The 14,443-nt window shown below is 41.9% G+C and overlaps 1 protein-coding gene across 3 annotated transcripts in view; it reads left to right on the top strand.

Annotated features, from left to right (window-relative positions):
* Nucleotides 1-14,443, top strand: part of LOC138934856 (transcription factor hamlet) — an 88,783-nt gene that overhangs the window by 35,251 nt on the left and 39,089 nt on the right. For 2 of the 3 annotated variants that reach the window (XM_070298985.1, XM_070298984.1), the window contains exon 1: nucleotides 13,386-14,058. The exons of the other annotated variant lie outside the window; for it this stretch is intronic. In XM_070298985.1, the coding sequence (XP_070155086.1) occupies nucleotides 14,007-14,058 (52 nt within the window). In that variant the 5' untranslated portion in view covers nucleotides 13,386-14,006. Of the gene's footprint in view, nucleotides 1-13,385; nucleotides 14,059-14,443 lie in introns of those variants that run through there. 3 annotated transcript variants of the gene reach the window in all.

The following is a 14,443-nucleotide window of genomic DNA, read 5'->3' as shown; positions in this document are numbered from 1 at the left end:
ACATTCTTTTTGCGCTCGCGTTATCTTCGGTGAATTTTCGAGCGATCGCTCGTTCTCGCCGAAACGTTCGTCAGCTCTCGATGTCCGCGACACAGAGGAAACGACGGACGTTGAGACGAGAGAATTTTCGCGCGTTTTCCCCCTTCAAATGTTTAACGACCGCTCTCGTCGTGGCTGTAAATTCATTTCGGGCATTTTTAACAAAACGACGAGGCCGGAGTAAAACGTGTCAGTTGCGAGGCGCGCGAAAACAAAGAAAATAAGTACGTTCCACGAGCATTGCTCGCATCGCCGTGGCTACGTCTGTTACATCGAGATTGATTTTGCAAAGGTTGATAATGTTTTTTCAAAGAAAAACGTTCAAATATATATTTCATTAGTGCAGGTGACGAAATGATAGTTCGTAGTCGTTTCTTTATGCTATATTTTTTAGATTAATCAAAGTAAGTTAAAGTAAGTAAGTTTGGCTTTTAAATCTTATCGTATAGTAAAATAAAATTTAAGAAATTTTTGCTACATAATTCTTATGTCCTCAAGTGCGAATGGATTTATTTAAATTATTATTCTTAGTGAATCGTGTAATCCGTTCGTTACAAATGCACATGTTCTGTATTTTTTGTTTTCAATTTTTACATTTAATGTTTACTGTGGAATATAAGAAGATACCGCCCTTTTGTCAGGGAAAGAGATGACACTTCTAATATCTTCTCTCGGCATGCAAATATCGACATCAAGTTACTCTTTGTAAAATCTAATCGCAAAAAGTATAAAAAGTTATACAATTTATCATGATTATAACTATGTCGATTATTACGTAAAGCATATTTTTTTCAACTTACTTTAATCAATTCAAAAATATAGTAAAGAAACTACACATCGTTTCGTCACCGATACTAAACGCGATCAGTTAAACAAAAATTAATGGTACTTTATTAAAAATCTAAAAAAATTACGGTGGCATCTTACCTACACTTTTAAGAATTTTTTTTTTTTTTGATGTTTTAAATTTTAAATAATAAAAGAATTAGACTTTTTTTAAATTATAATCAAATATGAATATAATGATGGTATTTTCCATTTGTTTTATTTTCTTTTATTCATAATTATTACATAACAATTACAAAAATATTATCTTTCAAAGTTAAGTATGGCATCTTCCTTCGAATTACCCTCTCTCTCTCTCTCTATATATATATATATATATGTGTATGTATATATGTATATGCGCGTGTGTTTTAGACTCCAAATGCAAATTGATATCACGCCATTGTCGATGGCACGATAATCAGTTTTTTATCGACGCTGCCATTTAACGTCGATCTCGCGCGAGTCTCGCTCGTAACGTGACAGGAGTCGCGTCGGAATGACAGAGCTTGATCAAAGGACCAAGCCGGGCCGTTTGATGTCTGATGCACGCGCTCCCGTTTCAACGGTCCACCAACCGGCGGCTGAATTCGAATTCGCGATCGTACTTGAATTTCGATAGGACACCGAGCCGAATCGCACCGCAGGCTTTAACGGATATTTCGAGATCCTTTGACATTTCAATATTTTTCCCCGGATCGACGTGACGCCGGGAGTAATGAAATTTTCGAAAAACGATCGCGCGATTGAAGTAACGCGCTCGGGACGTCATCGGGAATAAATATCCGTTTGTTCATTTTCCAGAAATGTTGCGTATTTTCTCTCTCTCTCTCTCTCTCCCTCTCTTATTTTAACGTGCGAAATAAATGCGCGTACGTTTTTTTTTTTTCAATTCAGAAATATATACAGTATATTAAATTTTTCGAAGGGAAGGGTCGCGGCAACATCCTTCGCAAGCTTCGCGATTCGAGTTTGATGATCGTTCGTTCTCGAACGACGCGAAATTGAATCTTCTCCGGCGCCCTCTCATCGCGATTCCCTAATTTTTTATCCCCCGATACTCGGATCCTCATCGGTTATTTACGACTGCTCGTGTTGTTCCTCGAGTCGCGGCTATCGAAATCAAATTAGAGCAAAGGGGAAAGGAAGACTCGGGTCCCGGTCACCCTCCTCCTGCGCACCCTGCGACAATCTCGAGTGAAATATGGGAGGATTCTCGGCTTTATTGGCTGCTCGCGAGAGATCTTGGGAATGTCGCGACGCGATTTCTCACGCCTCGGATTGATTCTCCTCGCCTGCGATTGCGATTTTCGGCAAGCACAACGGGGTTAACCGCAAACAATGTCCTCGGAATGACTCGAGAGCGTGAGCCCTCGAGCGGAGAAGATGAGAGGAAACATATATTTTCTTCTTTCGAAACCTTTCCAGGTTTTCTTTCACAAATATTTTTTGCACGTTGTCGCACTTTTTTTTTTTTTTTTTAGAAAAGGGTGCATCGACTTTTCAATTCCAAGTGTTTTTTTTTCTTTCTTTCTTTCTTTTGGGCATGGCACGATTATACTCTCGCTCGCAGGTAGTCGACTGCTGCTCGATTAGTCTTCAACTTGTTACTTCTGACACATCACGTATAAATCTTATATAACGATAGTGTTTATAAGCTTTAAAATTTTATATTTAATGTTGTCATTAAAGATTTAAATTTATCTTATTCGCAGAATAATTTATGTATAGCCTTATTAAGAATAAAAAGTAGAGTTAAAGATATTTAACATATACATATGTTTTGATTAATCAGATGGTTTTGTCAACCAATTAATTTATTATTTTATTTATTATTTTATTATATATATAATGTATATTTATTTTATGTATAATTTTATACAATATATACATTTATTTTGTTTATGATTTTAAATTTATTTTTTACATAATATTTGAAAGGGGGCGAAAAGATTTTCTAATTCATTTCTCGCATTTCCACCTTCTTGCCGAAAAATAATTCGACATCACAGCGAGATTGTTCTTGAGGCGTGCGATTAAATCTCTTCGCGATCCGGCGGGACGATCTTTATGAAATTTCAATTACAGTACCATCGATGTCGCACCGCAGGGCGCCTGTAACCCTCGACTCTCTTCAACTTCACGCCTTTCAATCCCCCTCCTTCTCTACCCCTCTTCGGGCATATCGAAAATCATAGGATGCAACTGTAGGCTACGTTGACGAACGCGGATGTCCCCGGGATGAGAAACGTCTTACTCTCTACCTCCGCCTTTTCAATCGCGCCCTCGATGGTCCCAAAGGGTGACGAGTCACTTCCCCTAACACATCCTCGCGGAGTACGCACTGTGTCCATCGATTACTCTTCCACAATTGCGGATATTTCGGCGAAAAGGTGCCGTTAGATCGAAGATATTCGATTCCCAGATGGCTGTCGTACCTTCATCCCCCTCCTCCCCTATCGCCTGCGTCCCCCTTTTCTTTTCGTTCCGAGGCCGTGGCGTTCGCCAGTCGGATGCGTAGCTTCTTTCTTTTCTCTCTCTCTCTCTCTCTCGCTGTCTCTCTCTCTCTCTCTCTTGCCCCTCTCTCTGAATAGAATCACAGAGCTATTCTTCCCGAGCATTGTGAAGGAAGGCGGTCTATTCGCATGTGATGGAGCGACGATTGCCGAAGATATCTCACCTCTTATCTCTGCCATTGCGAATCCGTTTGTCAACGAGCGATGATCTCTCGCAACGTCAGGATTTTCGATCGAATCCATCCGTTAATCGACGAAACAGACATGCGAGAAAATTGTGTGATAACAAAAAAAAAAAAAAGAAACGATTCACATTATAATTCAATCTTCTCGTAAACCATCATATTTCATCGTCAATCACAGAGAGATTTCATTATTCGCGAAAGATTATTATAAATTTTAATACGCGCGTATCTTTTCTCGTTTTCAACAAATCCCTTCCTCTTCTCGTCAAATCTATCGAAAGGCTTATCGAGTCACAATCAGCAGATATAAATAATGGTCGCGCGAGACGTTAAAAGTCGATCGATCGCAATCTCGATTCGAAGAGACGGGACTCGCACAATCGTCCATGCGTTTGAATTGGGGCGCGGGGGGGGGGGGGAGGAGAGGTGGACGAGCGCGATGATCGAGTCTCCGCGGATCTCCCTCTCTCTCTTTCTCGCGCTGGCATTTCCATTCCGTATGGGCGTTGCGGGGTGAAATCGGGGAAGAGGGGGGAGGGGTGTAAACGGTCAGATCGTATCTACCCGGACGAGGAGAGAAGTGGCCGCCAGAGGCCACCCTTTCGCCGTAACTCTCCTCGCTCGTCCCCCTTTCCCCTCCCCTTCCCTCTCTCCCTCATTCTACAGGTCGCGCGTACCAAGAGAGAGAGAGAGAGAGAGTTCAGGAGAAGATTTAAACTTTTGAATTGGCTTTATCTTGAGCTGTGCGCGCGGGGAATCGCAGAAACGATGCGGGGATAAACGCGTGGTAAACGGAACGAAATTCCGAAGGGAGAGATGGTCAGCGCGAGAGCGAGCGCGCGCGCTCGTTCTCCATTGTCGGCCCCTTGTTTACGAGCCGGGCGTGAGATTCCGTCGCGGAGATTCGATTCTTTTCGCGACGATTTATTCGGCCAAGGACCTTTCGCGCGTAATACGCGGCGCGAGGATTAACTACGGCTCCGATATCCGGAGGCCGCGGGGTTGGATTACTTGGGCCGCCCGAGCGTTCACGACCGGTGATGTATTCCCGGAGTGTGGAAATAAAAGAGCGAGAGACCTTTCGCGGATACGCACATACACGGGAACGACCGATGAATTCCGCGACTGATAAATTTTTTGATATTTTCAATTAATAATTGAAATTTCGTACGTTGCGTTATTTCTGCAATTAATGCACAATCAATTTACAACAAGAAATAATGATAATTCGATAAGATATATATCGAAATAATTATTTTCTTTTATTTGCGAGTCACTCGAATGATCCAAAGATAATCCGTTTAAGAAAGAATTTTGTCGTTGTTGTTTATTTCATACATCTCATTATACAGCGCGTTTGGTTTAAATTTATACACTCAGTTATTTTTTTTTAAATAATAGCTTTATAAAAAAATTATTTTGAATAAATATTATTTTTTTTTATTCAAGAAAATTTGTAATAACTTAAACAAAACTGTATCAAATAGATATATTATTTCACTTATTGTTAGTGAGATTTATTTATTTATTAAATACGGGAAAGTCCATTTGGTATACAAAAGTAATTACGATAAAATTAATTAAGATTAAAGCGATACAATGAAGAAAAAGAAAAGAAGAAAAAAAAAACAGAGAAAAAATAAAATTAAGTTCATGAATAATTTATATAATATTATTTATATAATATTAAAAAAAATTTCTTTAATTTTTATTTGTCGTTATATAAATCTTCTTAAACGAAATATCTTTTATTTTTTTATAACTATTATTTATAAAAAAATAAATAAGTATATACACTTAAATCAACACACTGTATATTTTAAGTCATATTAATTACATTTTACATGTACAATTTTCAATATATCTTACTTTCTTTATCACGGAGCTTCATTGATCGAATGCGCTTGCGTGTTTCGTCGAGGATCGATAAAAGTAGGGTGAAGGCGCGAGAAGAAAGAAGAAGAGTAAAACTCCCATTTTCCTTTAATTACGATGTTGCGGAACATAGATTATGACGTTTGCTCGCGCGCTCAAAAACATCTGTTCCCTTTCCTTCCTTCGAACGAGTTCTACCCTTGCGCGGTTTGCCCCCGCTAAGGACCGATATCCGTAGGGGTCTCACCCTTCTCTCTTCTCTCGATCCTGTTCCTCCGCGCGCGCGAGAAAACGTCGATCGGGTCGAGATTTCGTCGAGAGCGTGCGCCTCGTTTAAACAGCCCGAAGGATAGCCTAATTAGAATTTAATCGTCCTTGCGTGTGCGCGTTGACTTTCTCGCAGATAAATCTTATATATTCCCGGTTACGCTGATTACGTTTTTATTCAAACGTTACGGGCCGCTTTTGTTATAGATAAACGAAACGAATCGATTAAATTTCAGCCGATTGGAATTTATATACACAAGATTGAATTCTTCTCTCTCTCTCTCTCTCTCTCTCTCTCTCTCTCTCTCTCTCTTTCTCTCTCTCATTTATTATTTATGATAACTGAAGGAGTAACGGACACGATGTAACTTTTTCATTCGGTAGTTGTGAAACAGTTTCAACGAAGAATACACAATACTTTTAACCGGTATCGCGATACTTTGGCGAAAAAAGATCACGAAGTAACCAAGTAATGTTTTATTAATTGAAAGGGAAGTCTCTCTCTCTCTCTCTCTCTCTCTCTCTCTCTCTCTCTTGCTGGTGGAAGAAAAAAATCTTCATCTCTCGGCGCGACCTTAATTACGGCGAGCCACCCTCCCGAGAGGGGGTTGATTAACAAGCGTTGGCAACTTTTTCGTCAAGCGAGTTGCGCGAATTTGCGTCATCTTTTCAAGCTCTCTCTCTCCCTCCCTCTCGCTAAGAACTAGACGATAAGTCGCCGGTGGACAATCGGGGTGGAGGGAGGCAGTCGGAGAGGGAGAGGAAAGGTCGCCGGGAGATTGAAATTTAATGACGGACACAAGATAAAATTAATTTAACGGCGAGTTGCGCCTGTGAATTATCCGGGGGCTGTGTGCCGAAGCCCGGATCACAATGGCGCAATGGCCTGGCCGGTGGGCACGGCAAACTCAGCGCATACACACACACACAGACACAGACACACACACACACACACACATATATATACATACGTACACACAGTCGTTAGTTCAGTCGTCGTCACCGGCGTGTATGCCAGTAGCATTACTATCCCCCGTCCGGTCGCACACCATCACCATCACCACCACCATCGGCACACACGCCATCAACATCCGCGGCGGGGTGAGCGAGCCACGCTCGAACCAAAACATAATTAGCCTGCATTGTTAATGCATCAATATTTGCACGCTGTCCTGCCTTCCAGCCGCGGCGCGCGAGCTGCGCGCTTTCCAATAAGCTCGTACTTTGTTGCATCCGCGATATTACGGGACGGTAGGTATACATATACATATATGTACATCGCCCTTGATTACCTGTCGATTTTTCCTTCTCTTCCTCTCTCTCTCTCTCTCTTCTCCCCCTTTCGTCCATTTCGATGGACGCTTACCTGGACACGCCGCCGCGGTGTAAACTCGATGCACAAACCCGGTGCACCTGAATTAATCGCGACCGAGCTGACGAATCGCGCGCGCCACTCACGATTAATTCATATTATCGAATTTTCGTTCGCCATAGAAAGATGTATGCTAAGCCCGCCCTGTGTGTGCGTAATTTCCAGGCACGTTTACTGCGGCTGTGTTTCCATTGTGATATTAAGAATCGAATAACTATCGCGCGACGATTTTATTATAGCGATATTCGAGAGACAATCAATCTTCGTTATTTAGAGGATTTAATAAAAATTTGAAATAAATATTGTTTCTCTCTCTCTCTCTCTCTCTCTCTCTCTCTCGTGAAGGGAATCAAACAGGTATGTTTAGCGACTGAATTTTAGGATCGGAAAATTGAGAGACTCGAACAGGAGAGGAGAGCCAATAAACTTTAAAACACATAAGACGTGCTGAGAAGTTAAGAGGAACGAGGGCGCAAGTACGAGGGTGTAAGACGCACACCGGATTTTCTCTACTTCACCGACTTCCGGTTGCTCGCGTGCCGCAATTCTATCGCCCACGTCTGGATCTTTTCTTCTTGGCGATCTTGGCCGCGTAACCCAGTTTCCACGCAGGCTTTTCCTCCGACATTTAATTGCGTCAATCATCATTAAATGATCGGGGTATTTTAATTAATATTCGACTCATTGATCGATCTATCGTTTTATTTCAGTATTTATTTCGACAAAATATTAATTAATATTAAGTAGGATATCTCATAGAAACGTAGAGTTTTTAATAAAATATTATATAAAATTCTATTGTAATATAAATAATATCTAAGAATGTATCGATCTATTTTAATATTTATTTCGGCAAAATATTCTTTAATATTAATTAGGGTCTCTCTCTCTCTCTCTCTCTCTCTCTCAAAGAAAGCTGTAGAATTTTAAATAAAATATCATATAAAAGTATCTACAGATATAAAAAAAAATCGTAATAAAAATGAAGTATAAAGGCAAATTAATAGACACGGAGTTGAATGAAAATCATTCCGTATATTTGCGAGAGTTTATAATATAATAAACATTCAAGGATGATTGTAAAATTCGAGAAATTATCTACAATCTCTGTTTTAAGAAGAAAAAAAAAAAATAATAATTCCTATAAAAATCATCGCGCTCCATCTCGAAGCGATCTTAACTCGACTCTAAAAATCGTTAAGTCGAGCGAAAGAGAGAGAGAGAGAGAGAGAGAGAGAGAGAGAGAGAGAGAGAGAGAGAGAGAGAGAGAGAGATAGGTAGAGGGGGATTGCGACAAGCTGCGGAGTCTCTTTATCGAGACCGGGGGGCGTTTCGCGAGCAAGAGGAACCCCGCGTCGGCACGGGGTCTTCCGTTAGTTCATCGTCTTCCGGTGACTTCCGGTGGCCTCTAACGAGGGACAATGCTCCTGGTGAACGCTGCGTGCACGCGGCGCACAACAATCGCGTCTCAAGTTCCTCCAGGCGGGAGGGCGGGTCTCGCTTCTTCCTCGTCTCCCTCCCCCCCCCCTCCCCCTTTCCCCCTATTCATTCTTCATCTCGACTACTTATGCCGCGTAACGCCGGCCCTCAATGACACATTAGAAGCCAGAGCTCTCTTGGAAAGCCGAAACGTCTCGTGTGCGTGAGCAATATCGTGATGAGAGTGAGAGTGAGAGCGAGAGAGGGAGAGAGAGAGAGAGAGAGAGAGAGAGAGACCGATATGATTCTCGACTCGAACACAAATTATAGACTCCCGGGTCGACCGTTGACGCGACTCCGTACATCCCATTCCCTATTTCGGCCACTCATCGTGGGATATACGCTCATGCTTATGTACTCGTGCTCTCGTTGTTCGCGAGCGAGGCAAATGGCATTCACGGACACGCACGTCTCTCTCATTCTCTCTTTCTCTCTCTCTCTCTCTCTCTCTCTCTCTCTCTCTCTCTGTCTCTCTCACGGAGATCTCGATCCTTTTCAGCGAATTGCACGCCTCGACCTGGGACTCTCATTCTCTCCTCGCTCACTCTCTCTCTTTTTCTCTCAGTGTCTTTGTAGGGAGACGTGCCAATCGCCTCTGGGCCCTATACGTCGAGGAGTCGACCACGCGAACTTTTTTACAGGAGGCCACTCGAGCGCGAGACAATTGTTTAGTCGCCTCGAGGACTGACTTCTTTCTCTCCTTCCGCTTCTTCTCAATGAGTTAGTCACTCTCCTTCTCTCTCTCTCTCTCTCTCTCTTTCTCTTTCTCTTCCTTCTCGCTTTCTCGGCCGGCTCGTTTCGTCTTCTCCTTCGCGCGACCGTTAACGGTCGACGGAGGAGATGTCGCCGAGCAGTCTGCTCTCTTTCTCGGCGTCGACAGATTTCCAATCGAGTTCCGGGGGATAGCATAATGAGATATTGTACATTCAAAGTGCTGTGAAAAAAATAAGTGCGACGAATATCGGAATTTTCCTTTCAGTTTATATATATTGTATTTAATTATCAAAAGCAATCTCTCTTTCTCTCTCTCTCTCTCTCTCTCTCTCTCTCTCTCTCTCTCTCTCTCTCTTTCCCTAAGTAAAAAAAAATTATCAAGAAATAATAATTTATAAAAATCCGTGGTAAATGCAAATTACAATGCGTTAAGATAAGAGATTTAAATATCTCGACTCTTAATCAAACGAAAATCAATATATCTAAATCATTGTTAATCTTGATAATTGTATATAATATATTATTGATATTGTGATACATATGAGTCTTTTAAAAGTCGAACTGCTCGACTTTTCCGTCCGATATTTTTATCGATACGATAATATTGATATGAAATTTTGCTAAAATTCTATTGATTTAAGTAGCAGAGCGATTAAGAAGAAATGAATTCTTCAATTTTTTTTTTTTTTTTTTTTTTTCATTTAAATACACAATTCAGCGTGTCGTGCTTGGGAATCGCGGGATTGAGGGGTAGAAGAGGGTAAACTCTGTCTCTATCTGTCGCTCCATCCTTTGACAGTCGGCGACACACCCGCAAAATTGCTTCTCCGTTATGGAAGCTCGGCCGCGCGGCACGGGAGAGACAATTTTTCGGGTGGGAGGGAGAGGGGGGGGGGGGAAGGGGCTGCGAAAAAATATTAATAACTCCGGTGTTGCGGAGTAGCAAAGGACGTAGGGGCTCCCCGAGTAAGGGATGATGGCATGGCCGGGGACTCGGGTGAGTTGGAGGCTTGTGCAGGCAGGGGGGTTGGGTGGGGGTGGGGGAGGGGGATGGTGGCAGTAGATCGGGGGGAGTAGAGCGACGAGGGGGTGGCAAGTGTTTCTGTCAGTTTAATAGCTTCGCGCCTACCTACCTACCTACCTACCTACCTACCTCCTCCACCTCCTCATCCTAACCCTCCCCGTCCCCCTCCCTCCCCGCTATCCCCCTCGCTTCCAACAAACTCACCCTAGTACGCGCACACTTTGCCGCCGACATTACAGCATCGTCACTCCACGTGTCAGAAGTTACGCCAGACGTAGGAGGTCTGCTTAGATCTGATAACCCTTTGATATTCCCGTTATTTATTGCCCTCCCCCCTCCCTCTCTCCCTTCGCCCACCCCCCTTTCCCGCCACGATAGGTTCGTTGGTCGTCGCCGTCGTCGTCGGCGACGTCATTTGTTGTTGACGTCGATCGGATCCTCGATCCTCGGGTAATTTCTGCGTCGTGTTTCACGAAGCCGCAACGATTGCGTTATACTCTCAAATTGTAACTGGAAGAAGAAGTTTAATTAGTGAAGAATAATAGACAATGAAAATTCGAGAAACGAATACAAATATCTCGATGGCGTAGGGGAAAGTAAAAGAATTGCGGCGTATTTTTGTATTTTTAATAATAATAATCGCGCAAATATTAAGTCGAGTATTATGTTTTACGCGCAGATATGCGTGCGTTACATACACGTGTAACGATAAATATCTAATTATCGCTAAAGCTAGTGTGTAATAACATTTAATATTGCGTAATAACATATAAATGTTTTAATTATAAATATTTGAGCGCAAAATTCCTAAATGGTATCACATGGAAATAATACATTACAAACGAGCGTTACATAAACATATTTAATTGTCAAACTTTATTATTTAATCACATTTATCCTCCATTATCTAATTATATATCGTATGTGCGTGTAATCACACATAATTAAATTGTTTAACTTTAATTTTCCCACGAACTTTATTACTTTTATCATAAAAGTTTTTAAGAACATAAATTCTATAATTTCATACTTTTTTTTTTTTTTTTTTTTTTTGCACCATAGTTGGCAGATTTTTGACATTTCTTACTTCTTCTAAATTAAGGAAAATCTGTAGAGATGAAAATTTTAAGAATTCGTAAAAAGACACCTTATTTCGATTTTGTCAAAAGATACACGGGAGTTTCTTACCGCGTATGGAGCCAAAGGTGATATCAACATCCGCGATGCGGGGACATTTTTATGCCCGTGTAAATCAAGCCCCCTTCAAATATTGCGCGAAGGACGAAAGTCGACGCCGAATGAACAGAAGGGTACCCCGGCGTCGCCGGCCCATAAAGAATGATATAACTGCACGCGACACATGTCTTCTTGGCTGCGAAACACAGTCATATCCGTCGTTACCGCCTGCCTTTCTTCGCTCGCGCGCCGGTTACCCCGAAATGAAGATTTGTTTCGGCGTCTTTTTCTCCGGCTACGTCATATATTCCCCGCGCGACTTTATCCGCGGTCGTCCTGATTTTATGACCGCGAGATTTAAATCATCGTGCCCCCTCCTTTCTCCCCCTTCCCCATTGGCCTGGGAAATAAACCGACGGGGAAACAGTGGAAAAATAACTCTCGATTATTTTATTTTTTTTTTATTTTTTTTAAGAGACAAAGATGAAAAAGGCGAGTGAAAACTGTATTGTTTAATAAAATTCTTTTAATAATAATAAGTCTAATCTTGGCGTTTTATTGTTTCTGAATCACATGTTAATCTTCGATCTTTGATAATATTTCTAAGGATAAAAATTTTGGATATACTCTAGGATTAAAGAAAAAAAGAAAAGTTCTAACAATAAGATATTTTCGTAGGACACGTCGTGGAAAGAAAAAGTATATGCATGCATTGACGGAGCTCGTTTGAGATTTTAAGAGAAAATATCGTTTTCGGTTAAGATGAGAGAGAGAGAGAGAGAGAGAAATGCTACGTGTTCATGAAAAAACGTCTTCTTTTTTTCCGTTAGACAGTAACAATACGCGAAATCGACGTTCTCGATACTCTACTCCTCCGATTGATTTTGAAGTCGAGGTCGATGGACGAAAATCACGCCGGATTGTCGGAGTGCGATTAAGAAAAAAAAAAGAAGAAAAAATCGACAACCGACTTGGAGGTTTGTGACAGTCGCTTTTTGCACTGAAAAAAGTGGTCACCCTTGTCCAATGAGGACTACGATGGCTGTCCCATTGACCTCATCTCCGCGTGGGGTCCCTTCCTTCCCAACGTTGAAGCGCCTTTCGACGTACACTTTTTGCGATAAAAAAAATATTTTTCAGTCCGTTGACATCCTATCGACTGGCTACTAATGCGGATCGGAGGTTTTGCTCTGCATCGTTCTTGAATTCATTTGCGAGGAAAAGTATAAAATATGAATGTAGGAAATATAATACACGTGTTATTCAGATTTCGGATTTGGTTTTCTCGGCTGATTGGTGTCATGCTGGCACTATTCCAGTTTAAAAAGCTCTCACGAACATAAGAGGAATATAAAAAGTTATCATTTATACGAAAATTATATAAGATTTGCTTATAATTTTCTTATTTTATGTTTTAAAAATTCGATATAATAATTTTATTTTTTTTTTACTTATAAAAATTTTATCTAAATATTTATTTTTATGTAATGTTATTTGCAACGTAATACATAAATACATTCATTGTAATCGTGAATAAATAATTCTTACATTTGTATTATATTTTATTATTATATTGTTTTATATTTATTATAATATTATATTCATTTACATTGTTACTTGTGAATAAAATTGTTGCGTCTCATTTTTTTCGCGTCAGAACTCTCGCGTCTTCGAGGATAGAATCTCGTGCTCGACTTTGACATTTAGCTACCGCGAAATCTCCTTCGTTATCAGCATCACGTTACGTTACCCCCTCCTTCTATTATCCCCTCCTCGTGTTCTCTCAGACAGTCGCATTACGCTCCATCGCCGAAGCGCCGGGTTCCTCTCGCTCGCTCTCCCAAGGGATGCTGTAGTCGCCTTGGTGGGGACCCCCGATACGATAGGGGTGGCTCCGCCCGTGAACCAACCAGAGGTCCCGTTGGAGGTGACCCGCCACACCCCGTGTATCGTCCCTGGGATCCCCGAGAGAACCCTCGTCGTGCCATCCTCTTCTCAACAGATTTCGGATCCTCTAGTCCGCCAAGGGCCAGCTGACACGGAGCAGCGCTCTTTCCGTTGTGTCCGTCTCTTCCTACCTACCTACCTACCTACCTACCTACCTACCTACCTACCTACCTACCTATCTACCTACCTACCTACCTACCTACCTACCTACCTACCTACCTACCTACCTACCTACCTACCTACCTACGGTCCGTTCGTTCGCTGGAGAGGCTCAGGCGCTATCCCCCCCGGTGCGCGATTGCATCTACCCCCCTGGTGGTAGACGGGGTTACTCGGGTCCCAGTCGGAGTCGCGACCGCGTTCTCAGTCGACCCGACCAATCGATCGATCGCTCGATCATGAAGACACTCGGTCCGGATTCCCGCCGACTTCGTCGCTTGTCATTTTCGTGATGTTGACGTGACCTCGTGAGAGGGCAACTTCTTGTGATGCCGATGTGTCGGGAGTGATCCGTATCTTCCGAAGTCTCCGAATCCTCAGAGTCGTTTGGAGGATCCAGGATTCCGGATCTGAGGCGAGTCACACCGATGAACGGTCTCGATCTGTCCCGTTCTGTCGTGGATTGCAAGATGAACTGTGGTAAGTCGAAGAGCGACTGGTATTAATCGTCGATGAGTCGTCTACGATTGTGATGATCGAGTTGATTTACATCGGAGCGAATTGAACGAGTTGATAAGACAACATTTTTGATATCCGGTATGGCGATCAGATTAAATCTTGATTGAACTCTTGATTGAATTCTTATCAAATTAAGATGTATACTTGTAAAATTAAATCTACTCTGCGTCAAGTTTTTCGATTAAAATAAATCGCACATTTTAGCCTAATTTCATCGACAGTTTGCTACGGTTTAAGTAAATGGAACAATTTAAAGATTGGTCATCTGCTCTCATCTGCTACGTAAATAAGACGATGTTGACTTTGTTAAGATCAGCTTAAAGCGAAATTGATACAATCGGTTTTC

The sequence above is a fragment of the Polyergus mexicanus genome, unplaced genomic scaffold, assembly GCF_030449975.1.
Source record: "Polyergus mexicanus isolate NDT 795.1 unplaced genomic scaffold, iyPolMexi1.0 SCAF_7, whole genome shotgun sequence".
In the NCBI taxonomy this organism is placed as follows: domain Eukaryota; kingdom Metazoa; phylum Arthropoda; class Insecta; order Hymenoptera; family Formicidae; genus Polyergus; species Polyergus mexicanus.
Note: the sequence above shows the minus strand (reverse complement) of the source record. Positions and strands in the feature narration are given on the sequence as shown.